At 40.3% G+C, this 27,650-nt stretch overlaps 2 protein-coding genes across 7 annotated transcripts in view; one reads left to right on the forward strand and one right to left on the reverse strand.

The window, feature by feature from the left end:
- The window catches only part of CTNNA2 (catenin alpha 2), a 502,913-nt gene that overhangs the window by 336,657 nt on the left and 138,606 nt on the right, over positions 1–27,650 (forward strand). Inside the window, exon 1 of one of the 6 annotated variants that reach the window (XM_032686524.1) lies at positions 9,507–9,526. The exons of the other annotated variants lie outside the window; for them this stretch is intronic. The gene's annotated coding sequence lies outside the window, so the exon portion shown is untranslated. Of the gene's footprint in view, positions 1–9,506; positions 9,527–27,650 lie in introns of those variants that run through there. 6 annotated transcript variants of the gene reach the window in all.
- LRRTM1 (leucine rich repeat transmembrane neuronal 1) lies at positions 3,522–9,346 on the reverse strand. Its single transcript, XM_032686526.1, has one exon. The coding sequence runs from the start codon at positions 8,438–8,440 to the stop codon at positions 6,878–6,880; it is 1,563 nt and encodes a 520-aa protein (XP_032542417.1). The 5' UTR covers positions 8,441–9,346; the 3' UTR covers positions 3,522–6,877.

Genomic DNA, 27,650 nt, shown 5'->3' on the forward strand with positions numbered 1-27,650 from the left:
AGGGCTGACAGTTGTGAAAAGAACCAAAACCTCTGGAATTCAGTAGCTGTGGACTGTTCTTGCAGCCTAGTTTGGGCTTTTCAGGGTTTTCCTCTTCTTCCTCCCCCTCTTGCTTTTGATTCACCCTGCCTGTGAGGTTCTGGGAATGAGAGATGGGAGAATGGGTGAGAAGGGATAAAAATTAGAAAGTGTATATTTTAAAAGGTGTTCAGAAATCTGTTTTCAGTTGGAGTCCCCCAGCTATCAGAGGATGTTTGCTTATACCTTACTGTAACCACTAGGGTACAGAGGTGTGCTACTATAGGGAGATTTGTGTAGAGAAGCTGCATTACCTTCACTAGATCAGCCCTTAAATCAATTTGATGTGTCCATGCATATTTTTTTACATTGAGACTTTACTGAAAATACAATTTTTAGCCCTCTCTCTGGTACCATGCTCTGTTTTGTGATCAGGGGACAGGCACGTCAGCAAAAAGGGCCAGAATAAAGTTGATAATAAAAGAACAACTGGGTTTAGTGCCTGGGCATGTCAGCCAGAGAAGTCTGCTGTGCTAAAAATGATAATTCAGCGACGAACTAGATTTTTCTACTTACCTATCACCTTTGAAATCTCAGATTGAGTCTTTGTTAGCTCAGAAATGGAAGGGAATTGGTCACGTTCCCATAGCACCCGTGCTGAAAGACATCTTCCTGGTGGTAGTTACTGTGTCTGGTGAGGATGTGAAGAACATGAGAGCAGTGAAGTGATTTAAAATAAAAGTGCCTTAGCAGAATAGTAAGTGCTGTTTGCCAAGCACAGATGCTCATAATGTTATCCTTTAGCCACTCTCTGACTTCTAGGAGTGATGTTACATATTTGGATTTTTAGGAAGAGTAGAAATGGAGGAAAAGGTGGAAAGCTGCTGTTTATTTTAAAACTGGGTTTCTTCTCTTGTAACGTAAACCTGGGACTTTAGGCTCAAACTCCTTTCAGTGCAGCCTGTTCCATTTGACTGTTTCCTCCAACTATCCCCCCCAGCAAAGGCGAATAAGAACAGTAATTGCTTTAAAGGCTGAAGAATTGTGTCTGAATTGAATGCCAACAAGTGACGTTATCTTTATAACAAAAAACAATTGCCCTGTTCTCAGGGAAATACAGATTCCATTGCAAATATGTGCACTTCAGAGCAGACACAGTGCAATAAAATTACAGTGCTCTGCAGCATTCATCTCGGCTCTTCACAGCCACCCACCCAATTACAAGCTGTGTCTTGCCAGCAGAAGACTGTTGCTTGGTTTCTGTATTATTTTTATAGCTTTGCTTTCCTCTACATAACTTTAGAGGTAGGCTGTGCTTACTCCTTTCCTTTCACCAGGTTTTTCTGCTGTTAAAAAAAAAAAAAAGTAAAAATTGGCTGGTATGGAAAGTCTTTCGCATGGCTCAAAATGTGATTTGTTTTTTTGGTGGTTTTGTGTTTTTTTTTTTAATGGAGAATATGCTCTGAATAGTTGTTTCTAATACTTTAATAGCGCTGGTTTATGTCAGTAATTATATGAAAGGTTAATCTTTAAATCACCAACATTTCCTAAATTCCTAATCAACTACATGCTTGGAAAGGAACCCGTGTAAATGCTCAATTTGTTAATATTAGACTGGGTTGAGCAGGTCAAGGAAAAGCATAACCTTGGTGCATAATGGGAAATTGAACACAGCAAAAATATCTCAGATCTGTTTGTCATAATATCTGTGAACATGAAAGCTGAATATGAGTGTAGATATAATCAGCAGGAGAATCTGTGATAGCTGGAGATCACCCATCTCTCTAGATGAGGGTTTCTTAAAAAACAAAACAAACAAAAAAAAAAAAGAGAGATTTTGGGTAGAAAAGTCTGTTTGTTTTTTTTTTTTTAGAAAACCTGTGGTGAACTGTGGCTTGGATAGCTAAGAAATCCAGCCAAAAAAAATCAGTGGCAGAGGCACAGTGCTGGAGTTCAGCAAACACAGTGATGGATGAGGGGGACATTGTGCTCCCAGGGAACAGGGAGGTGGTGGAGGAAATGACGGGGCCGTGGGCACGTGTGTTTGGGGAAGCATGTCTGTCTGTGCCTCTGTGATGAGAGAGTGTGTGTGACTGGGACTTTGGAAAGGGAGAGAGGAGATACCGGGTATCCTTCTTACATCTCTGCTGTTGTCCTTGCCACAGTCCTAACGTGGGAGGGGAAGGCACTGAAAAGTCTCATTTCCCATGTGTGCACAGTGGTCCCCTTGCCTCCTCAACAGTTCTCATCTTCCCTTTCATCCCATCCCTTCACCCTTCCCTATTCTCTCTCCTGCTGAATGAAGCTATTTAGTGTTGTACCCTCCTTTGCAGAAGCTGTTTCATTCCTGCTTGCACAGTTTTAAAAACTGCTTTCTCCACCCACCCTCAGTCTTGGTTTTTCATCTGTGCTAGTTCTTTAGATTAACCATCTTTAAAAAAAGAAAAGGCAAAGGAATCCAGTAACATCCTGATTTAGTTGTCATTACTCCAATCTTTTCTCTTATCTTTTGTCTCCTTTTAATTTCGTTATTATTACTGCTATTACTGTTATAGCATTAGAAATAAGCTTCCTCATTAAATACTCCTTAGTTGCCACTCTGAATACCATTGGAGAAGCTGGGGGGGAAGGGAGAGGGATTCAAGGAGTCCTTTTGCTTTTAATGCAGAATGAGACACACACAAGGAACAAATTTAGTCCATCTGAATAGCAAATGAGTTGTTTTTTTTTTTTTTTTATCAGAACCGAAGAAAATGATCAAACAGACTCGTTTCAACTACCCCTCGATGCCTTAGCCATAAAAACATATACAGAATATATTAAAGCATACAAAAATATCCTTAGGTATGGTTAATGGTCTTTCTCTGGCACAGGTTTGCAAGGCAGCTCTGAACTAGGGGCTGCATCTTCAGCTATTGCTGTGACCACAGAGGGAGGGGGCATCCCTTGGTCTGACCCCCTGCAGTACCCAGACAGCATGGCAAAGGAGGGAATTTGCAGCTTTAACACAGAATATCTTTGTATTTTATATTTTCAGGGCAGAAACAGAATGTGGTACATTAGCATTGATTCTGTGGTTTCATATAATTAATTTTTTTTTTAAGTAGTACAGAAAGAAAGAAAAGAAAAAGACAGAAAGGAAAATAAATCATCCCTTATATACATTCAGAGCATACACAGCAACAGTTCCTTCAGCACTGGGTGCACTGTGAGTGGGTATTGATGTCAGCAGCAAGAGATTGCATGTTAGAGATCTATAACACTGGTACTGTTAACCAACCTCAAAAAAGGTAGTTCTTTTGTTTGCCTTTCACCCTGTCTTGTATTTAAAAAGACAGTTAAATATAAAGAAAAGAATGCTAATTACCTCGTTATAGAAGGGAGATTAGTCCTATTAAGTAGAGCATTAGAAAGGGAGTATTGAAAATATTTTCCTTCCTTTGATATTCCCCAAGCATCTCTTGGACAAAACTGTCACAACTAACCCCAAAAGCATCTTTTTTTATTCCTTTTGAATTTGGAGCCATTTAATATTGCCAGAATAAGGGCATCAAAGAGAGGGAATGACTTATCTCTGGACAGCTGTTGAACACAAAATTTGGAAGAAAGAGTTAGGGCAAATTTGTCCCTGCAGTTGCCATAAATGCAGTACAAATATAATAACTCCCATATATACCAATGGAAATAGCCTGGAGCAGGATGAATAACTGGATTTGCAATAGCTAGATTGAAATGACATACTGACTCTTTTATTTCTTTATTACCCACATATATTTCATGTAAACTTTCAGATTAGATGTGGGCACCCTGTGGTACTGCCAGGTAACAGCAGTGATACCCCTCTTTTCACCGGTGAATATTCAGAGGGTGTCAGGATCTGCAGATGTCCTCTGGGGACCACTAGGAGGTTGTCTCTAGAAGAGATTACCCTCAGAAAAGATTTCTGCATGAAGATTTTGAAACAAATCCTTTAATAAGGGCTGTGCTCCACGTGGCGGATCCATCCATCATCCTGCTCAGGGTGGCAAGTCATTGGTGGTCATCACCTCTCTTCAGGAGAAATGGCAACAGGCAACACCGAAATCAGCTCCCACTTAGGAAATCACTGCACCTCTAAAGGAAAACGCTCTGCTCAGTTTACTTGAGCTGTCAGTGCAAGATGCATGAAGCACAGAGGTGAATAAATTCCAAAGGCAGGACTGCTCACGTCTTTGCAAACGTGGCTGGAGGTTGCTAACACCAATAAGCAGCAGGAACAACTCCAGAGGGGTGCAATCACTCGTGTGTTTCAAATACAACCCACAAATATGCTAAAAATACACTGAAATACAACCACGGGATGATTGTTTGTTGGTATCAGTCTTGTCGTAGATTTACAGGGGGCAAAGCCATGACTGCACTAATACATTTCTTTATAGCAGCAGGGGGTCATTATAGAAATAAAGCCAGTTTATATATATATGTATATATTTTGCCATATGCAGACAATATTTTAATGATCTTAGTTGATTTTTTTGGAAGCATCCTGGCAACTAGTTGTAATCAGCTCTGCTGGCTGCGGTGCTGCCTTGTGGATTTGAGGAACATATAGCCTAGTCCAAAGTTGGAGAGCCAATTTTTCACAGTTAAATTCCCTACTGATTTCAGAGAAGGGTTTAATGGGGAAAATAAATATAGCTTGGCCCTGAGTTAGCATGTATTTAGGCAAATATTTTTTGCCTTAGACGTGATCAGGCAACCCAAAAGACAAGGGGGTCTGTACCTTCTCACTGTCCTCCCTGTTAGGTTTGTATGTGGACACTCAACCCCTCAGGTCACTTGGGAGTTTCAGGATGGATCAGGCCCTTCTGGGTTTGAGGCACAGGAAGAGAAATGTGCATTTGTTTAAAGAGAGAAAAGCCTGGTTTTAACAGTGCTGGCTTGTTTGAAACTGTGGGGGAATTTTCAGTGGCTTTAGTGAAAAAGCAGCTGATTTTCATTAAATTCTCTATGAAACAGTCCTCTCCCAGTACATAATCTCATTGCTTTCACAGATGATATTATAGTCTCACTGAATAAAAATTTTGATTAAAAGGCTCTTGCCATATTTAATATTACAGAAGATGAGATGCATCAAATAGATGAAAATAAATTCTGACTCCTCAAAATAGTATCAGTCAGAAAAAAATATAGAAGTCACTCTTTACACTCAAAGTTAATGGCTAAAACCTGCTGTGCAGGAAAACAAGTGATTTATTCTGTGCCTATTTTCTGCTTTATAAGCCTGCTGTAGCCTTGTAAGAGTAGGTGGCACTTCGATGCTATAAAAAAGGGAAAAAAACCCCTGTGTTACATTAAAATACATGTAAGATTTTGCAATTGTTCCTCTATTGGTGGTAACCTGAGGATAGAGAAGCATGTACAGAGCATAGAAATGTCACCCAGTTCATTATCCATAACATTTTATTCCCATGTAGTGCCGTAGGAAGAAAATTTCAAGATGCTCTGCCTGGTGTTACAAAACTCCCTCACCGTCAATTAGTACGAGGGGAGTTGGTGAAAGGATCAAGTTGTTCACATACTGGAATGAAAAATCCAAAATACAAAGAAAGGAAGCCTTTATTTAAGGGCAGTCAGATAAAACAGCTGCGTGATTCTACATTGTGAAATCACTGCTTTATATCCATCAATTCCATTTATCACTCATTAGTAAGGAGGGTTCATCTGCTTTCAGCCTCTGCAGAGATTTTTAGGGTTGTTTTGTTAGTGAAGGCTGGCGGTGGAAGGGAGGGACATGAGCTGGGCTTTGCCAGCAGTTTACTACAGGACCCAGAAGTAGGATCTAATACCTCTCTATCTTCCCCTGACGGTGGTTTTGCTCTTCAGACACACAGGTTTCATCACTGAGACCCAAATAGCTTTTGCTCTTCCCCGTTCACCATGGCACCACAGGGCACAGAACAAGAGCTATGCTCTTGGCATAGCTCAAAACAAGCATAAAAGTGGGAAAAGCTATTAAAAGCCCTTAAATTTAGTGGGGTTTTTGGTCTTTTTTATATTTCTGATGAGCACATTTTGGCAGTGTTTCACTCATTTGGGGTTTTGTTGGTTGTTTTTTTTTTAGGGAGTCTTTGCAGTATGATCAGTTTTGATACAAAATACTTCTAAGGGTTCTGATGCTGTTTTTATGGATCTTGCAGCAACTAACAAGTGAGCTGTACTTAAAAAACCCTCAGAAATCCTGTCCCAGGGACAGGGTCAAAACTTTAGCCTTTCTGAGGTGCACTGGCTCCTTGTTGTACTGGCATCCAGTTACAGGTAGCACATTAACAAAAATAGAATTCCAGTGTCATGCTTCATATCTTCAGCAACATGATGGACGTGAATGTGTGCTAATTACAATGGGTAATTTTAAGCTTTCTCTTTTATGTGGCTTCTTTGCTCCTCAACTTTCATTTCAACACTCAGCATGAAGAGAAAAAGAGGTTAAACTGTTGCATTTTGTATACAGGGAACCATTCATGTAATATACACCAGTCTGTAAAAACTGTAAATGCTATTTTGTTTTATTTTAAACAGTTTTTTTTTTAGTTTACAAAAGATCAATAATTGGTACCTTTTTACACTCTCAGATTCCTGAATATTGACAGATCTTCAAAGGGAGTATTAGCATATGAAACCTTAAGATTGGCTGTCCTGAAGGTTTTTAAGACACGATAAAGCTAAAATATCAAGTCTCTGGGACAGCCCCTCTTAACAATTTGGGCAGAGGTGCACATCAGAAACCACCAGCAAAGCCCAGCAACCCCCCCCACCCCGTGCCACTGTCTGCCTGCACGCTGTTATTTGGTTGCACACTGTTTAAATCCCACAAGGAAAATCACACCTCGCATTCCCTCGCTGGCTGCTGGTGACAGGAACAAGATCCATACTCATTAATGATCACCAGGGCTCCCTCAATGTGGTTGGGTTTGTAATCAACATAATACTCCTGGGCTGACATGGCAGCCATTTGGTGCATGGTCTGTTTCTGCTTCTGCTTCCTGCGCTGTGTGACAAAGCACTGTCTTAGTTGCCTTAAGCCGGCTGGAAAGCACTTCCAGGAGACGTACAACACCAAAACCACGATGAGGAAGGAAAAAATCAGTGCCATGGTGCCCGTCACCACCTTGTGAATCTGCACGGCGTTCTCGGAGTTCTCGCCGGGCATGGTGATGGTGACGGCGTACGTGGTCCGGTCCTCGCCGCTGTCCGGCACGTCGTAGGTGGCGGTGGCGGAGCCGTAGCCGAGCGTCTGGTCGCTGTTGTTGGTCACCGGGGAGAAGGTGTTGGCGCTCGTGGGGTCTGCGTCTTCGCACAGGTGGAAGGCGTACACGGCGTCCAAAACATCCTCGCCCTGCGCGTACTCGGGGGTGGCACAGAGCAGGTTGCTGTCGTAGCGACCCTGGAAGTTGCTCAGCCAGGAGGCCAGGGCGCAGACGTTCCGGCTGCAATCCCAGGCGTTGGCGGAGAGGCTGATGCTAGTGAGGGACTTCCAGGAGTCCAGGACCCGGGAGTCGATGTAGGTCAGCCGGTTGGAGTCCAGCTGCAGGGATTTGAGATGAGGTACACTTTCGAAAACGTGAGGTTCGATGTATTCGATTTCGTTGCCGGAGAGATCCATCTTTTCCAGTTGCCATATCCAGTCCAAGGTGTTTACTACGATGGTAACTTTATTCCTTCTCAAGCAGAGAGAGTGCAGGGAGATGAGCCTGGGAAAATGGGCTAAATTCACTTTCACCAAGTCATTGTGCTCGAGGTGCAGCTCAGTGAGTTTGAACAAGCCCGCAAAAGAGTTTCGAGCCAGGCTCTTTAACTGATTGTATCCTATGTCCAGAAACTTCAGGCTGCGACAGTCCTGAAAGATTCTCACCGGCACGAACTTGATGGCGTTCGACCGCATGTGCAAAGTTGTCAGTTTCCTCAGCCCGTGGAACAGGTCGGGCTCCAAAGACTGTAGGTTGTTGTAAGATAAATCCACACTGCGCAAGTTTGGCATGGGGCGGAAAGTGGTGTTGGGCAGTTGGGTTATTTTGTTGGAACTCAGGGTGAGCTCTTTAACTCGCCGCAATTTTTGAAAGGCATTCCCCTCCACTGAGCAAATGTGATTGTGATCCAGATAGAGCCACGTGAGCTGCATTAACCCTGTGAACTGTCCATCATGCAGCTCTGAAAGGCTGTTGTACCGCAGAGACAAGCCCATCATGCCCGACAGGTTGCGAGGCATCTCTGTAAGATTCAGTGATTCACAGTACAAAAGCCTGCCCTCACACCGACAGAGCTGTGGACACCCACTATTCACAGCTGGAAGCATTTTAGAAAAGATACCCAGCGTACACAATATCAACCCCGGGGGCTTCCTCAGCAGCCAGTTTAAACAGAGACCAATAAGAAGGAAATCCATTAGCAAGAATATTTCCAAATATGCTTGAGAATGTCCATTGAATCTTTTCAAATTCTACATCATATTTTATTTAAGGGGGGAAAAAAAAAAAGCAAACCAACGAAACAAAGCCCGAAAACCAAAGCAAAACAGCAAACAGAACAAACACAGAGGCAAATATTTCACTTTACAGCATGCAGGAGCTGTGCAGCATTAAAGTTCACAGACATTCAAAGGTAAAATGATAGTGATTTTGTTCATGTTAAATGCTGCAGCAAAGGAAAAAAAAAATCTTTCTTCATGAAAGAATTTAATTAAAAAGTGTCTTACCCACCCTTTTCCAGAGAGTGACAACCTCCATTCAGTTGCTTCCTTTGTGTTTGGACTAATTATATGCAGAGCTAAAAAAGACCCCTCTGTGCTACAAATTCAGTCCCTTTCAATGTTGTGCAAGGCTGGCAAGCTCACAATGTCTCACTTCGCTTCTGCTCAACGAGCGAAAGGCTTGTCCAGCTAGCTTTTGAGCTGCCTCCTAGGACCTGCAAGTTTCAGAACTATGTACATGAGCTTGATCTTCTCCTTCTCCCTCTGTCCTTTCCTCTGCAGTTAACACTGTGGCGTGAAAAAAACTCCAAACTCTTTACTAACGACTCCACAGGATTTGTCAATCTGTTTAATGTCCGTCATTTGCAACGACCATTGACCGGCACAACCTTTACTCCAGAGAGAGGTTACCATTCATTCACTGACCGGCTAAGGGTCGCTTTATTTCCCATTCTTTGTTCGCTTTGCTTGTTAGGTGATGCTTAGAGCAGAGAGAGACAGCAAGAATCCCTTCCCTTCAGCTGAGCAGTATGTTGCTAGAGCATGCAGAGGCACCCAGTGTTCACTGAGTGTCGTAAGCTGCTCATGATTGTACGCCTGCACTGTGCATCTCAGACATGGGCAGATTGAAAAGGGGTGGGCATAAAACCAACATCGGGAGCGAACCAGGAAAGTAATATATGCTCTTTGATGAAATGGAAAATACTTTAAGCCTATCTCGCCATTTCTCAAACAGGCACGCACACACAGCCGCACAAATCATCAAAAGCGAGGCAGTGCTAAGTAGGAAGCTTGAGAATTAGGATGATTCTTCTTTTTTATATTTTTTTTTTTTTGGTGGTGCTTTTGTTTAAAGTCTGAATTTATAAGCTATTAGCCGGGAGAGGGAGAGACTTGATTTCTTGGTTTGGGAAGGAATATGTAAACCGGTCTCTTTGGATTGCTTTTTCTCTCTTAGTTCCGATGATGAGATTTGCCTTTTGGAGTCTTGGGGTGGGGGATTGAGGGGTGTGGAGGGTGGGGGGGGGGAATGTGTTTTTCTTCTGACATTGTCTAAATAGAACATGATTTGAAATTCTGTGCATTCTTTCTCATAGAAATGCAGCCAGAGCTCTGCAAATAGGAATGTCTCTTTTCATATAAGCTTTAATTACATTTGGTCTTTTTCCATCCTGCATATTTTGTGTGTTCAGCACATACCTTTCCTAAAGGCTTTTTCTTTTCCTTTGCAGTGTATGCTACGGCACACAGAACTAGAATTCTTCCAGCATAAAGATCACTGTGTTTTTGGAATAAGATCAATGTATAGGTTGCTGTGACCGTGTCGGCAGCATGCAAAGAAGGGGTTTCAAACCCCAGTAGTTATAAGTTTTCCAGATTGTGCTGGGGCTTGTGCCGTGTACCAAAGGGGAAAAAAAAACCCAAAAAAACCTTTGCCTGATAATTTACAGTCCTCATTCTGCATGGGAAATGCGTCGACAATGAGCTCTGTAATTTTTACTGACTGAAAAATGTGTGGTACTTCTGTCAGGAAAACGCTGGCCATCTTTTCCTATTATGAAATAGAGTCTCAAGCCTGTGTGCTGGTGAATGCGATCAGAGCTGACAGCTCCCAATTCTGCATCAATTCTCAGTGAAGAAGTTTCACATGGAAATACAAGTATTGCAGAAGAAAGTGCTGATTTTAAGTCGACATCGGGTGCAAAATGCTGGAGGGGCAGGGCAAAAGCGTTGTATTTGTTTTCTTTTTCACAACTGTGTTAATTTTTTAAAAAGACCTGTTATTGGAGTATCTGTGAGAGAGCTGATCGTTGTGTTTGAGTGTGGCTGGCTGCTGGGAGTGTGTGTCGGGAGAGATCAAGGAATGCAGTAATTTGATGCAGTAAAAGTTGCTTTACAGAGGTCCTGGCAAACTTAAAGCTTTCGTGCATAAAAATGTGTGAAGGAGATGCATTACTAATGTATTTGCCAAAACCAGTCTTAAATAAATTACAAATATAAACCACTTTAACTGCGGTTTCAGAACCTGGGAATCAACATGCTTTTATGCTCCCTGTTCAGTTTATGTACATTTTTTCTTCACAGCATTTCAGTGGTCTCAAAGCAAAAATGTGATGCTTTGGTAGTATATGAACCTCATCTGTGTTTTAGCATTTGGGCAGGAAAGCTGAAGGTGGTTTTCCTCTCCCAAAATCATGCCGTTTTATTCAAAGCAGGCTGTTTATGCAAGTGTCCACTGGTTGCAGTACACCTTAATTCTGTTTCTGAGTACACAAAAGCAGGAAGGAAAGCAATGACAGAACCGAGAGAAGGAGCACTGAAGCAGGAGAGACTAAAAAAAAAAAAACCTTGTCCAAGAATATATTCCAGATTGCCTTGATGAATATTTTGAGGCAATTAGCAGGAAAAAAAAAATTAAAAGATGACTTGAACTTTACAGATACTGAAAAAAGCTTCAAAGCAATGAGGTTGTGTCCCTTAAAACCCTGCAACCCTACAAGTCTTCATGGGGGAAGTCTTAATGCCTTCTCCCATATAAAAATTTGAGGAGAGATCTGCAACAGTAGCCCTAAAAATTTCAGTTATATCTTCAAGGAAAGCTGCCATTTTCTGCAAATCAGATGATGATAATGATCACTTAGTTATCATTTAAATGCTATGTATAAAGTGAAGAATTCCTCTAGTAGAAATGAAACTCCTTGATGCTTTACTGAAGAGCTGAATATTTTTTTTTGCACTGCTTCTTCTTGCTATCACCTGGGATACAGCCTGGATCCTACTCAATGTGCCTATTCCCACTCTTGGCATATAATCCATTATCATTTGGTTTTCAAAGGTAGAAATTAGAGCAGACAGTAGCAAACCTATATAGCATCAGCTGGAAGACTGACAACTAGAATTAGGAACCCAGAATTAATGGCCCTAAGCACACTGTCTCAAAGCTCTTACTCTGTTGAATGAGAAACCCTGCTTTTACTTATACAAAATTTGGTTGTAGAAAAGATTCCAGGTAGTCTTTAAAATGAGAGACCTCAGTGTATGTTTGGGGCTGTGCTGTTGAGGCACAGTAGTGACCAAATTCAAGAACTGGGCCACTTGCATCTGAAAAACCAAACTTGGGTGAATGTATGTCTTGACCTGAAATATCTTTTATAAATTGGTTTTCTGTTATATTTTTGCAACATACTTTTGTTTTGCAATAAAATTAGGAATCCACTTTGAACATGATTGTAATGTAAAGGGCTTAATTTCCACTGTCTCAGCTATTATCACAGCCAAACTGTTAAGTTTACACATTTTGTGAAGTTTCAAAGCCTCTGGCAAGTCTCTGTAAAATTAGCAGGTTTAAATTAGCTTTATTAAATGTGCTATTATAAAATATTTTAAGAATGGCAAACTCAGTTAATGCGTGTTTAAGGAAGGTTGATTAAATCAATGTGAAGTAGGTTACAGAAGAACAACATAAAGTTTTAGAAAGTTTAAGTGGGAAGCTACTTCTTGTAGTCATGACAAGTGTAATCCACTGGTAAGACCCTGCAGTGACTGTTAGAATTGTTCAGGCTGAAAAAGGAAAACATCTTTCAGTGTATTTGGTCTACACATTTTTAATATTGAGTTCAGATTAAACATTGAATCATAGAATCAGTAACATTGGAAAAGACCTCTAAGGTCATCCAGTCCAACCATCAAGTGTCCCATGGGATTTAACTGGCCTCAGAATATTTCATTCTTACTAATTCCTTTTATATTCCATTACTGTTTGTACCCAGGTATTTACCTTGACTTACTTGCAATCCAGGACAGAGAGGGTTGGGACAGAGTGAGTAAGATCAGAATCTGGCCACTGATGTCTAACTCTGCATATATACATCTTTTAATAAATTCACTAACAAAATACAATAAGTCAGAACAGTGTATGAAATACTGAGTGTAGTTCTTCCTTCTGGTATTTCCCGAGTGGTTTATATCAGAGTAATAAAAAGTGGGACTTTTAGTGGTGATTTTAATTTCCTTTCATGAATGGAAGGACTCAAACCTTGATCTTCGGTAGTCTTTAATTTTCAAGGGTGCTGAACCATGGCATTTTGTATAAAGGAAACATTTAAAAACAGAAAAGGGAAGAAAAAGACGTGACTCAAATTAGAGCAATCTGTTATTTCTCTGGCGTTTCTGTCTTGGTCAACCTGGACATTTATTGGCTGCCCCTTCTGTATAGAATTTAGGATTTCAGCTGATAAGAAATCCAGCTCCTGTACAACATGCCTCTTTTAGTAGATATAAAAATGCATTATATTTTGCAAGATTTTTACCAAAATACTCCTGGTGACTCCATATGTCCTTTAATTCTTGTAGTACCTAACAGACACACTGGATTTGTTACCACCTTTAAATAATAGATATTCTTCTGTAAATGATGTTATTGTTTTGGACAAGGTGCTAAACACTTTTCTGTCTCATTGCAGCCATTCCATCCTCATCGTCCACATTCAGTCCCAGCTGGTTGTGCCTATCTCTATAAAGTCACTCACACAAGAGACCTGTGTGCAGCATTGTCAATGCAGTGCAGAAATGTCAATTTTTAGGAAAATATGTCAGTCGTAAGATGAAGTATCTCTCTTCTGTTCATTAGTCGTAAACTGCTTGAATAATCTAAAGAGTTACTGACTCTCTTGAGTGAACTCACCTATGGATTTCTGGACGTACTGTAAAAGCTGTAGACAGTGTTATTGGTTCTGAATGTCCAGGTGTAATGGAAAAAAGACAACAAATAAAACTATCCCTTTGTGATTAATCAGCACATTGGTGAAGATCGTGCAACATCCTGATTAAGCAAAGATTGGTGTGTTATCATCAAGTGACCAGGTTGGTGGAACTTCTGGTTGACAGGGAAAGTGAAAATTTAAACCTTGTGTTTTGATTAACTGTTGCTAATTTATATCTCTAAAAATGTCTTGGGACGTCTTGAAGGGAGCACACGTGGAGTGCAACGATTAGCAATTGTATAGGTTTTAGTTAGTCATATTTAACTGGAAATCAATTAATTCCACCTTCAGAAGTGCTAAGCAAGACACTCCAGAAAGGTTTGTCTCAAGCCCTTCCCAAGCATTTCTGGAGGTGCCAGTGAATGGACTGTAATTAATTTCCAATTAGCTTAAGAGTAAAGAGGGCCACAGCTCATGCACACACTTGAAAACATCTACCTTGCCCTCTACTACTGTTGCTGGTTCATCTGTAAGGATTGTTTTCTTATATAAACTCTAGTGCTAAATGGTCTTTTATTTGTACTTCAGGACTTGTTTCCACTGAAAGGATTCTGTTCTTGGATGTATCTGCTATTGACACCATTGCATCTCAGGTTGGCTGGTTGTTTTATCTTGATGTATTTACCTCAAAATGATCAATCTGAGAGAGGCTAGTGATGGTTCAACCATGAATGCACCACGAAGTGACAGAATAGCAGGGCTGATTAGGACTGGGCAAAATCTCCCCTGTAACTAAACTGGTTATGTTCCTAAACTCATCACATGTTCAGAATTCTGACTTGCCAGAATTTTGTGTTCTTCTCCAGAATAACTTGTGTTGCTCAGGAAGTTGTCCAGTCTCACCTGGGGATGCAGGTGTAGCCATGCTGTGTAAAAGGCACTTGTCTTATGTTGGAACAGCCCCTGAAGCAAAACTGTTCACTCTTCTTAAGCAATGACAAAACTTTAGTGTCAGTAAACATTTTTTAGATTTCTGAGATTCAGGAAGTAGAGAAAATTGAGAGGAAGTTATGAAATCAATTATTGAAAGCTATGATGAACAAGTTAAAAGCTGATCCTGGCACTCTTCTGTAAAGTCTTTTTACAAATGGATGAACTAGTCTTGGAAGACTTTCCCAGAGCAGAAAATCTGTTCTCCTCAGCATTAGACAATCCATTTTTTTTTTACTCTTTTCCAAATATATTTTAAACCATGATTAAAAAAGACAAAAAGCTTTTTTGCTGCCCTTTGTGGATACATTATTTCAAGAAGTATGAATTGGTGATAAAGTCAGTGCTAGTATTTTGAAATAAAATAAAGGCTTTTACTGAGTCCTCGCCCATCACATAGGATATAATTTAAATTTACTCCAGAGAAAAATAGAATCATAAAGTCATAGAATGATTTGGGTTGGAAGAAACCTTATAGACCATCTCATTCCAACCCCACCACGGGCATGGACACCTTCCACTAGACCAGGTTTCTCCAGGCCCCATCCAACCTGGCCTTGGACACTTCCAGCCACAGCTTCTCTGGGCAATCTTTGCCAGGGCCTCACCACCCTCACGGGGAAGAATTTCTTCCTAATACCTGATCTAAACCTCCTCTCTTTCAGTTTGAAGTCATTCCCCCTTGTCCTATCACTACATGCAAAGGAGTTGTTTTACAGAGAAACTCTGCTTTTGGAAAATGTTACCTGTAAATAATATAATTTGGAATGTTCTTAGATCTGACTCCTGGATTTACTGAGCACCTGACCGATATCAGCTGTCATGTAGTCATGGAAATGGATGTCAGATTGTAGCAGAGCACCTACAGCAGACACTCAATCTCATCTTTGGCAGACTGTGTTAGTCTCTGTTACGTTGCTTCTTGGTGAATTTTGGCAGATAGAGAAGATGGGATTTTTGTGTTTTCCTGCTTCTGCTCTGATGATATCCATAATCTGAAGGGAAAACTCAGGATGAAATGTGCTGAAATCCTGGTTCCGTGTGTATTGCATCTTATAGGGAGATTAGAGGGACTCTGGATCATTAGCTCATACACAGAATTAATAAAGCAGAAACCAGGTTGAAGACTCATATTTCAGATAGAAGTCATTGTGATTTTTGCAAGCTTAAAGACGGCAGTTTGTTGACTACCTGAAATATTTATGGTTTCATTACATTTTATTCGCAACTGATGTAATGTCTAAGAGAAATAATCATGGGTCAGGAGTCTCAGAAGGACACATTTAAAGGCATAACAAAAGATAGTCTTGCATTCTAAAAAAAAAAAAAAAAAAGACAATAACCTAACCTTCTTTTTTTAAACCAGCTTAAAAATACTGAGGCCTTACTGAACAGTTTCATATGGTGGAGGAGGTTTGTGTGTGGTTATGTGTAATCTTAGAAACCCAGCTTTGCTCAACAGCTAATTTAACGTTGTGAGATCCAATGGCAGCCTTTGAAGTAATCATTCCTGGCTCTTCTTTGCTTTTGTTCCAATGTGTTTTAAAGGCTTTTTATGTCCTATAAGGAAGAAACATACGAAGCAATCAAAAGTTTGTGTTGCTCCTTTACTCTTAATAAATGTGAAGAAAGGTATTGCAAATTTTTATAACATATCCAAAGATCCTGAACTTGCCTGCAAAGTTTTGGAATGAATATGCCAACTACATTCTCAACATCCATACAAAAGTATGAGTCATAATTACCCTCACATTATATATGTTTTTAAAGGTGAAACAGCAGATTGGAGGGGCAAATAGTAACAAAGCTTTAGGGTTTACTTCAGCTATGTGTTAGAATCCTATTTCCTCTGCTACTGCTGTAATTTTGAATCTTTAATATTCCTGTAAAATGAAGAGCTTATTGCTTCTTAAGACTCAATTTATATTTTAAATGAGTGGAAAGATGCGTAATCAACTTGAAAAGACAGGAAAATATCATCCTCTTTTTCGAGAGATAGGACATTTTACTGAGTGTTTTGAATTCTAGAGACCATTTTTAAAGAATGCTTGGCTTACTTCTGCTCTTTTTTTGTAGTGCAAATTAATTATAATTTGACAAGAGTGTGTTTGATTTTCTTCTTCAGATTTGGTGTAGAGCCAAGCTTTTTTAGTTAGAGCCTCTAAATCAAAACCGAAGGTCACTATCTGTGAAATGCCTGTGGCTGAAGATGTATGGTAGTTCTTTCTCCATTATTCAGAGATTTTTGTCTATGAAAAGGTGTTTATGTGTTTAAGTGGATGCTGTGTGATGCATGCCTGGCTGTGGATGAATAACCATTTTTCGTGATTACATCAGTAATGTTCCTGGCAGCAATCCTGAGGATTTGGGAAACCATTGGAGTGAAAATCCCGAGCTACCCACCTCCTTGGTGCGGCCTTTGGATGCTGGCTGAGGATTTGTGTCCCTCAGTGTGTTCTAAACCCACTGAGTTCCCTTCCCTCCCAGTCCTGTGGATGTTGAGCAGAGAAGCTGCTCCCAAATCTACCCCAACATCCTCCTTCGGGCCCCAGAATCTTTACTGGTGTTACCACGTGTACATTGCTCAGCAGGGGCCCTTGGCAGTAGGGGACAAAAAGTGATAAGCTATTTACAATAATGATTCCCAAATATGAAAGAAGTCAATCCTGGAAGCAATACTAGGGTCTAGATCCTCACTTTGCTTCTTCTAATTGTATCTCATTTTTTTTTGCTTGTTTTATGCCCTTGTTCTTCCTACTTCTAGGGTTGCTTTTTGAGTTTGTTTGTTTGGTTTTTTCTTTTGTTTTTTTGTTTCCAGCTCCTAATTTCAGGGATTGTCTGTTACGATGTCCCTGCATTATGCCCATCCTGGGCTATCTTTTGCTATGTACTGATCAGAGCATCATAGAATGGTTTGGGTTGAAAGGGACCTTAAAGACCATCCAGTTCCAGCCCCGTCCCTGGGCAGGGACACCTTCCACTAGACCAGGTTACTCAGGGCACCATCCAACCTGTCCTTGAACACTTCCAGGGATGGAGCAGCAACAGCCTCTCTGCCCAACCTGTGCCAGGGCCTCACCACCCTCACAGCCAAAAATTTCTTCCTGATACCTAATCTAACCCTGCCCTCTGGCAGTGGGAAGCCATTCCCCCTTGTCCTGCCACTCCAGGCCCTTGTCCCAAGTCCTTCTCCAGCTCTCTTGGAACCCCTTTAGGCACTGGAAGGGGCTCTAAGGTCTTCCTGTATCCTTCTCTTCTCCAAGCTGAACACCCCCAGCTCTCCCAGCCTGGCTCCAGAGCAGAGGGGCTCCAACCATAATGAATATGATAATAATCAACACAGTTCTGATGTTCAAGACATCAACTGTTGGACAAGAATGACTGTCCTGCAGTGCTCCCAGATATGTTTCTGTCCAGCTGAGGTTTGGTCCCTTTGCCTTCCTGCAGCTTGTTTTGCCAACTGAGCGTGGACCCTGCACTGACATTTGGTCAGCAGAAATCACCTGTAGCTGTTCTTGTGCCCCACGAGGGACATGAAGGCAATAGAGAAACAGAAGACACTAAAATATACTGGGAAAAACTTCCTTATTGCCAGTGGGGTGAAGTTGGGTGGTATTGGCTTCTTTACCTTCAGCCTGGAGAAAATCGTGTTGATAGCAGTTATCAAAGCATTTCTCCTTTGATACATCAGTGCTTTTCCTTGGCCCTCACTCTGCAGGACCTTGAGCCTGCTGGATGCATCTGCAGCACTGCAAAGCAATGCTGACCTTGGGATGCTTCCCTGAAATACATTCAGCTCAGAGTCTTTTGAGCTGTGTTCTCTGACTGTCTGGATTTGTTGGCACCATTGTATCCATTAAATACTGATTAAATTTAAGAAATCCAAGAGACCAAATAATGCTATCATCTGTTCCTACTTATCTTAATAATATTGCCAGTAACATTCCAATAGATCAATTCCAGGATATTCTATGCCTAACCTGATGCATGGAAAACAGAGAGAAGGTACTTCTTTATTTTAGAAGCAAAACTAAGCCATTTTATTTATTGATTTGATTGTGCTATATAGCCTAGAGAGGAGGGTAAAAAGTAAAAGCTACTTTCAAGGACTGTTAGAGAAATACATCATTTTTCATAATGTTTAATGAATTGCTTACAGTAGTTGTTTTACTTAAAACTGCAATTAAATATCACCCTCTAGTCAAAAGAAAAATGTGATAAGAACGTGACTCGAAACTGGGAAGAACATTTTCTGAAGCCCTTTGGGAGTAATTCCAGTAATTATTCAATCTGACGTTTTCCAGAGCAATAACCCTTTATGTATGAACTCCATTAATCATAATAACACAGTTCACATGTCAGATATTTCTGTCCAGTCACTTCATACTCTCCATTTAGTAAGAGACTAATAAACATCTTCACTAAATATGAGAAAATACTTAATTGCTTTCAAAAAATCCCAGTGTATAGTTTTCATCTTCTGAGGTGGGACAGGATCTGCTCATCTCTGCAAATACCCTGAATTTCCAGGCTGTACTTATCATCAACATCATGTCTCCTCCTAATTTGGTGGCATTTCAGTCACAGCACTTTATGGACATTTTTGCTTTCTTTTTTCCTCTGAACTGCCCTGGGGAGATCTGGTTTGTCTGTCTGTCCAACAGTAAACACTTAGTCTATTAACTTTCTTATCTGAATAACTGGCCTTTTGCAAGACCTGTATGTAGGAAATAAAAATTCTACTTTGGATCATCTATAAACACAAGAGTAAATACTTGAATACTTCTCTTCTTGTATGAATTTATTACACATTATTTGAACAGCAAAATGAATATAGAGTAACTATCTTTGATGATAAGCAGCTCTAAGAGGATTTTTATGTTTTTCTGTTTTTCATCAAATGAAAATATTCTGAAATATTATCTCGTGTTAAAAAGTAGTGGTTTAAAAATGCAGCAGTGGCTAGAGGCTCCTGTTTGAAGACTTTACCATTCTCTCCTTTTCAGATTGACATTGTTTTGTGCTTTTGAAGCTGGCAAGTGCAATTATCAGTGTTCTGATGAGAAGTGATAAATATAATCTATTACTGAATGTGGATAAAAGACGCAGGCAAATAAGATTGGTTTGACACAGCCTCCTTGTGCATCTTCCGACTCCTCAGAAGCTGAGAGGAGAATAATTCTTTGTCTTTGGAGATTTACTTTACAGTATTTCTTTTTTTTTTTTTAGTTATGGAGCCGTATGTGATGTACCTGGACTGTTACTGTGACTAATGCTTTAATTTCAGGGGGTTTGCATGGCAGTTGTCATTCGTTGCACACTCCAGTAGATGGCAACTCCAGTCTTCTTGACATTTAATGTCCATTCAAACCAGCAATATTTTCCGTGCCCCCCCACCCCCCGCATCTTGTCTGTATAAGTAGCTACAAGTTTCACAGAAACGTGAGTCAATATTACTTTTATTGAAATCACTACATAGTATCTGATTACTACTCAAACAGTACCAAAGAGAAAGAAAGAAAATAAAAATAAAAGGCCTGCAAGCACCAATCCTCCTTGATCATAAAGCACACACTGATTCCCCCATAACTTTAAAAAAGTATTTTAGGAGTTTTCATAAAAAGTATTAGTACTTCAAACTTCTTTTTATGTGAGATAAAGGGGTGGGTTGGCTGCAAATACAACATACTGGCTTTGAGTTTGAGGATTTGGCTGTAAAATGTTAGTCCATACCTAGTAGTGGTTAATGCTAAAGTATATATTTTTGCTGTGGACAGTAAATACTTAATCAAACTTGTAAATTGTATTTCTTTGTGAATTTGGTAAGGATGTACCTGCATACAGCTTGTCTTGGGTGAGGGCAGGGGTAGGACCAGGAGTTTACTGCGTGGCATTAGCCATGAGAATATTCTCCAATTCCCTCCTGCTCAAAGCACTGCTGTGTTCAGCCTCTTCTTTGTGCTTTTATTCCATCCCATCAATTGTATTACCAAAGCATCAGTGCAGAGGAGGCTATTTCTGCATTTTCCTCCGCTGACTTTCTCAACTTCAATACTTGCCTGTACAATTTGAAGCCATAAAACAAAGCATCTCTCTGTGAGTGAATGCCAGACATCAACCACAGGCACAAAAGGTTGTGCTTGCTCTGCCTGGGCTGGAGACTAAGGATCATAACAGTCACACAAAGGGTCCTTTCTCTATCTCTCTGTATCAAGACTGTAGTTTAATTTTCAAATCACTTCCACTGTGTCTACCAAGGTTTTATTTTGAGGTTGATGGTTAAAGAGGGGCCGAGTGAGGAACAGTTGTTTTTTTTTTTCTGAATAAATAAAATCTAACTTCAAAAGAACATGTGCTACTTATCACATTTTGTTGTTACCTGCTTCATCCATAGAGAATTTTCAGTAATTCCATAAGAAACTTTCAATCTACCAGAGTCTGTAGGATCACTTTTCCCATTTCATACTAGGTCATATGGTCACAGTACAAACATTTGCCATTTAAAATAAACTGAAAAAAAACTCTAAATCATAGCAATATTTAAGGCCAGATTTAGATGTTCACACTTTTATTGGTTTAGTAAAAAACTTGATTTTCAACCCCGACTTGATTAGTCCATGGATATTTTTACTTCACAGAAACAGTATTAAAATAAATTACACTCATATAGGACAAGCAGAATATTGGTCCGTTTAAGCCTGACTGATTTTTATGTAACAAATTAGTGAGCAAGGTAATTAAATCTCTTCTGGATGCCTGTTTCATCTCTGGAAGGAATCCCAAGAACCTCAGAAAACTGACTTTTGGGTTATATATACAGGTCCTGGGTCTGTTGCAGCTAAGTGGCTTGTTTCTCATTATCGCATTTAGTGCTACAGAAACTGTTCCACCAGAGTCTTTATTAAAACTTGCTTAAGGCGAGCATTTTCCCTTGGGTCAATAATGACTTTAGAGGAATGGATGCAGAGGCTGGATTTGTTCTAGCTCCTGGAATGAATTATGTCTCACTGGGGCCCCCAGGCAAGTACTTCAAATTCGCCACCGGGCACTTCATCGAAAATTCTATTCCAGTATTGAAAAGACCTTGTGCTGCTATTAAGGGAGTGCAGAGCATGCATTTGTGGGTCTTCCCCCACACCCAAACTATACAACTGTATCTTTTTCTCTGCCAAAAACCCATTGAATTGCCACGTGCATCAGTGAAGACGTGGTTTAGAAATGTATCCTGAAGGTCTCACCCATTGGGGAAAGTGGTTGCAAGTTATTTCCTGTTAAAATATGGAGCACAACAGAGCATCAAGCCAACTTCAGTGGTGTTCCTACTAGTAAAAGCCACTTAATGGTAAAAGCCACTGATGTGAGCAGAGTATTTATGAGAGGGATAGTGTGGAAATACCATTCCTCATTCGTGAGTAATCCAATTATTGTTTTATCACTGCATATCATAGAATCCCAGAATGGTTTGGGTTGAAAGAGACATTTAAAAGTCATTTAGTCTAAACCCCCTGCCGTGGGCAAGGACACCTTCCACTAGACAAGGTTTCTCAGAGCCCCATCTAGCCTGATCTTGAATGTTTCCAGGGATGGGGCAGCCACAGGTTTTCTGGGAAACCTCTCCCAGTGTTTTACCACCCTGTCCTGGTTTTGATTTACTCCCTACCTGTGTGGATTCTGCTCAAGAGAGAGGATAAATGTTCACAACATAGACTGCCCTGTGGTTTTAACTGTGTGACCAAGGAGAGGACTTGAGGAAGTGAGATGAAAAATCTACCCTGACCCTGGAGGCACAGGAACATGAACTGCAAGGAAAAACAGTCACAAAAGGACTGTTGTGGTTTAACCCCAGCCAGCAACTGAGCATCCCACAGCCACTAGTGGTCTCTCCTTCCCTGCCCCTGCTGGGATGGGAAAGAGAATTGGGGGAAAAATGAACTTTGTGCATTGAAATAAAGACAGGAAAGCAAAGGGAGATAATATAGTTATAATAATAAGAATATACACAAAACAAGCAATGCACAATGCAGTTGCTCACCACACACTGACTTATTCCCAGTCTGATCCTGAGCAGTGACCAGCCCCTCCCAGCCAAATGCCCCCAGTTTCTGTACTGGGCATGATGTTCTGTGGTGTGGAATATCCCTTTGGCCAGTTCAGCTCAGCTGTCCAGGCCTTGCTCCCTCCCAGCTTTTTGTGTACCTGCTCACTGGCAGAGGGTGGGACACTGAAAAGTGCTTGATTTAGAGCAAGCTCTACTCAGCAACAACTAAAACATCCGTGTGTTATCAACACTATTCACATCCTAAATCCAAAACTCTAGAAAATTTACTCTCTCCCACACAAAACTGGGCAGTTTGTGAAATGTGCTCATGTTGATGGTAAGATAAAATACTGATTTAGAAAAAACTTTGATTTTATGAGCCCAAACCCAAATTGTTACTTTTCCCATTTCTGTCTTTTTTTTAAATGTGATTTTGTGTGAAGTTTATAAAATCTAGTAGTTTGAAAATATTTGTCCCCTTTCAGTGTTTTACAGGCTGAAGTATCTGTTGCAATGCAAAACTATTTGATATTAAAAAGAGGTGGTAATGGGCAATAGGCAGACAGGTGTTTGGCTTTTCTTTGTGCTTGTTAAGGACAGTCTTCCAGTGCATTACTTGGATGGCTCAAAAGCACAGTCAAATTCTCATTTTTTCTTGCTGACTGGATTTTCCCTGAGTGCTCTCTTCAGATTTCAAATGCAACATTACCTAAGAGGTACCATCAAAATCTGAAGCAAATGGTGGATGTTACGATGGATATTGCGCTTTAACTGCTATATCTGTAGCACAATATTAAATATAAATAATTATTTATGTATATATAGGAAAATTTTCCCTGTAACCATTTCCATGGTTTATTTCTAGCCTAACAACTGCAGGAATTGGAAAAAAAAACATCTTCTTCTTTTGCTATATACCATTCATCACACTCCTTACTTTTCATTCTGAAGTAGATTTTCCAGATGTTTCTCTGAAAAACAGAATAGACCAGTTTAGCAACTACAGCAGACTGTAAAAATATATTTACTTTCTTGCAATATGTTCGTTTTTTATTGGAATTTTAGAGCATACCACTTTAGATAACATCATGGCAAAGCTAACTGAGTAAATTCTGTGTATAGTTAAGTTTTTCTTGACAGATTACAGGGCTGAAACAACATTTCATATAGTAGGAAGAAAAAAACACCCTCATATCAAATGTGTAATTCAGTCAGCTTAATCAAAATATCAAGAAATAGAAAAATATTTATAGGCACAGTATGTGTAGAATCACAGGATCATTTGGGTTGGAAAGGATCTTTATGATCATGAGCCAAGGCCACTACTAAACGGTGTCCCTAAGATTCATTTCTCCAACATTTCACTTAATCCCTAAGGAAAAAAAATACAGAGTTTTAGTCAAGATATAAGACATCACCTTTTGCATTAACTTTCTCTGTTCAGTTTCCACTTTAACCACTAGTGATCCTGTAGAACAGAGGAGCTTAATTTAGGGAGTATTTTATTTTATTTTGTTTTAAATCTTTTTACTTTAAATCTAAAATAGTTTGACTACAGTGTTTTTTTTCTTTTTAGGAATATGGCAAATAGATAGAATTTAAGAACGTATGTTCTGATCTAAAGATCCTCTGGAGCTGAAATGAATTCTCACTAAAATCATGGGATGGGGATAACTGAAGTACCTTTAAAGCTTTGAGTCTCAGCCCTGACAGTATTTTGCTACCTCCTTATAAATATTGTTTTGCTTGGAGGTTCCCATCTAACCCAGTCTTCTTAAAGAAGTATAAACCCCTATGAATAAGAGTTAAAAAGCTCCTCTGCTCTGTTTCACAGAATTCTTTCTATCAGTTATAGCTGGGCAAGTCATTGCAACATAAACCTCAGTGCATTGAAGGGCAGTGGATTTAAGGGATCACCTGGTCCACTCTTTGCTCTAAGTCAGTATGGGTTTGGTCAGTCCTGACACATCAGGTCCTCCTGTGAGCTCCAGAACTGAATTCTTCTCAAGGAAAAGGTTCTTCCCCCAGAGGGTGGCTGGGCACTGGAACAGGTTCCCCAGGGCAGTGGCCACACCGCCAGATCTGCCAGAATTCGAGGAGTGGTTGGACAATGCTCTCAGGGACATGGTGGGGTTGTTGGGGTGTCCCATGCAAGGCCAGGAGTTGGATTTGATGATTCTTATCAACTAAGGACATTCTGTGATTCTGTGATCTATTCCAGTGCTTCGCTTTTCAAATTCTGAGAGTGTAACAAGCCCAGTGCACCCAAACTTCCACTATTGGTGGATCTTATGCCGATCTTGGGTAACTGCTTTTGGCCTATTTTGGACCCGTTCTAAACAGTCCACATTTTCTTTATGCACAGTGACAAAGCAAATCCCAAGGTGTTAATCCTTGTTAATTCTGAGGGCAGCCTCTCCCTGGCTGCCCTTGGAATTCCCTGCCGGAGACCAGCGCTTGCCTTTCCTGCAGCTGGGTGACACTGGTGACTCATGTTCAGCCTGTGGTGCACAAAAGCCCCTGGAGCTTTTTCTGCAGGTTTTCTATGGTTACTACTCATTCTGGATTTCATAGCTGGTTATTCCTGACTGAGTGAACATCTTACACGTGACCCTGTTGGACAGCATCTCTTCTTTTCTTTGCTTTGCTTTTTGAGGACATAATTGCAATTTGTCAGAATCATTTTGAGTTTTTATCCGACCCTTCTGAGTACTTTCAGCGCTTCTCAGCTTGGTGTCACCTCCAAATTTAATAAGCATATTCCATGTTCTATCACCCAGGTCATTAATGACAGTATGAAACATTGATGGACCCAGAAAAAAAACCTTTCCATGTCATCTCTAAGTGAATTGCTTTTAGGTAGCAAGATCGTTAGATGACATGGATAATTATATTATGTTAATGAAACAGTGTAAAAGAAGGAAATATCTGCATCAAACAGTGATGATGGAAGAACTCATCTACAATGAGATTTCCTTTCATCCTCTCAGTTTTTGCCTGAGCTGAAGTTATCTGACTGAACTCATGGGCAGGACACACACAGGACAAAATCGATTCTGTCCTCATTCTAGGGCTGAGCTGGACATTTGGAGTCCTGCAATGAGAAGGAAAGAGCATTTAGGTAAAGTGCATAAGAAATGTAAGATATGCTTCATTCCTCTGCCTGCTCAGAAATTCTGCAGAATACAAATAAAGTCTATAATTTAATTAAAAAAACTTGCAAGGACTTGCAATAAAAGGGATTTTCTTCACCTTTGCTTTGATCCCAGATGTACCTACACAACTACAGCCCCCAACTTCACCATTTCATTGTGTGACAGCCTTTCCCATAGAGCTTGAGAATTGTAAGCATTCAATTAAACGCACAAATCACTTTATGCTAAATTATGTATTTTCTTAAATTTTATTTTAATATGAAATAAGACTCTATTATGGAAGTAAACGCAGCTCCTCATTTCTAGATGTAGAGTTGCTGTGAGAAGACTTACTACATTCATATACCCTGTGTCTTTGAGCTCAGCATAACGTTTGAATTACTGATAACCTGAATTATGTGTAAAAATTGATGGAGCCAGACAGCTGTGCCCCTGAGGACTCTCAAAGGCATTAACTATTTCAGTGAAGTCCTGAAATATAATATATGCATTTAGTTACATGTATATTTGCCTGCCTTAAACTGTAAGACCTCACTGTCATTCCTGTTAGTCGGTGTCCATCACATGTGCAGAATATATTTGACTATATTTGACTCCTTGGCAGCTTCTGTTTGCTGAGTTGAACTAAAGCTTCTGTTATTATTTTTCTCAGTAATGTTATTCTCCTGGGAATATACTAAAGGAGGTTTGGTTTGGTTTGCTGGGATGGTTATATACCAGCCCACACACACACAACAAATTACAAACTGATATGATTTTTTTGTTATCTAAACACCATTTCCATGAAACTTTGGCTCATGTGGAATAATCTATTATATTATTTCTTTCAATTTATTTGACACCTGTCCAATACTGTAGACACTTCTAGATATCTAAAGTGCATCTGCAGCTTCCAGTACAATAGTATTTTTGCACTTCCAATATTTCCCTTTATGTCATTTGTCTTCGAAACACCTGTGTGAAATATTCCTGCTTATAAATGGATAGAGAAGGAAGGCAGAGACTAAACTAACATAACACATTTCCACCATGGATTCTGGAAAGGGCTGGCAGGAGGTGGACACTCAGAGCTGTTCTCAATCCTTTTGACATCAGAGGCTTAAAATCTCTACAGAATTATTTCGCTGGCTCACATTACAGTTTTCAAACGCTCAGTATAATGTGAAATTTCCCTCAGTGCAGCTTCAAATCTCACTTCCCTTATTAAATGCTTAGGGGATTTTTTCCCCCAATGTGGTAAAATCTGTCATCTCTATTAATAATTATGACCTTCTCATTTAATCTTGCTGCTACTCCCTCCTGTGGGGCGTGAGTCCTGATTTGTTTTAGGGAGATGGCCACGTGCCAATGGCCACACGGGTTGGAACTGGTATATTTTCTGCACCTGAGCATCAGGAAGCACTTGCAGGAGAAATCCGAAAGGCAATCCCAGTGCCTTTGGGATCTATATATCCCTAGGTACAGTTAATGCAGAGTGTGCCTCATTTTGCACCATGTCTCATGAGTTGCAGATAAAGGAATAAATCTCTGTACCACATTTTGTTTACCTGGACCTACCTGTGTCACAGACACGGGGAAATCTTGGCTGAGAGGGGTTTTGGCACCACCACTTCCCAAAAAGCCATTTTACCCTGCAGATTAATGTGTTATCAAGGCGTGAGCTTCCTACTTTGTGGGTTAAAAGTCCCTCAGCACTTTCTCTCTAAACTCCCTGTCCTGTGTCCCATATTTTTGTTCCCAAATCAGGCCAGATCTTCCAGACAGAATGAAATTTCGCAGCTGGGACTGGACAAAACTTTACTGGACCTGTAAATTGGCAATTTTAAAGCGGGAGCCACTGACAGCACTTGTAAACCTTTCTCCTGTGAATGTCAGACATATCTATGGTCAGAATAAGCCAAGCTGGTTAAGGCTCCTTGGCTCTTTGTGAGAGGCTGGGCTAAAGGACAGCTTATAAATGGAGAGTCGGGAATTACACCTGGATTTGAAAGGCAGTAAAGTAGTGCCTGTGAATTTGTTGA

Source organism: Chiroxiphia lanceolata, chromosome 4 (genome assembly GCF_009829145.1).
Source record: "Chiroxiphia lanceolata isolate bChiLan1 chromosome 4, bChiLan1.pri, whole genome shotgun sequence".
Classification (NCBI taxonomy): Eukaryota; Metazoa; Chordata; class Aves; order Passeriformes; family Pipridae; genus Chiroxiphia; species Chiroxiphia lanceolata.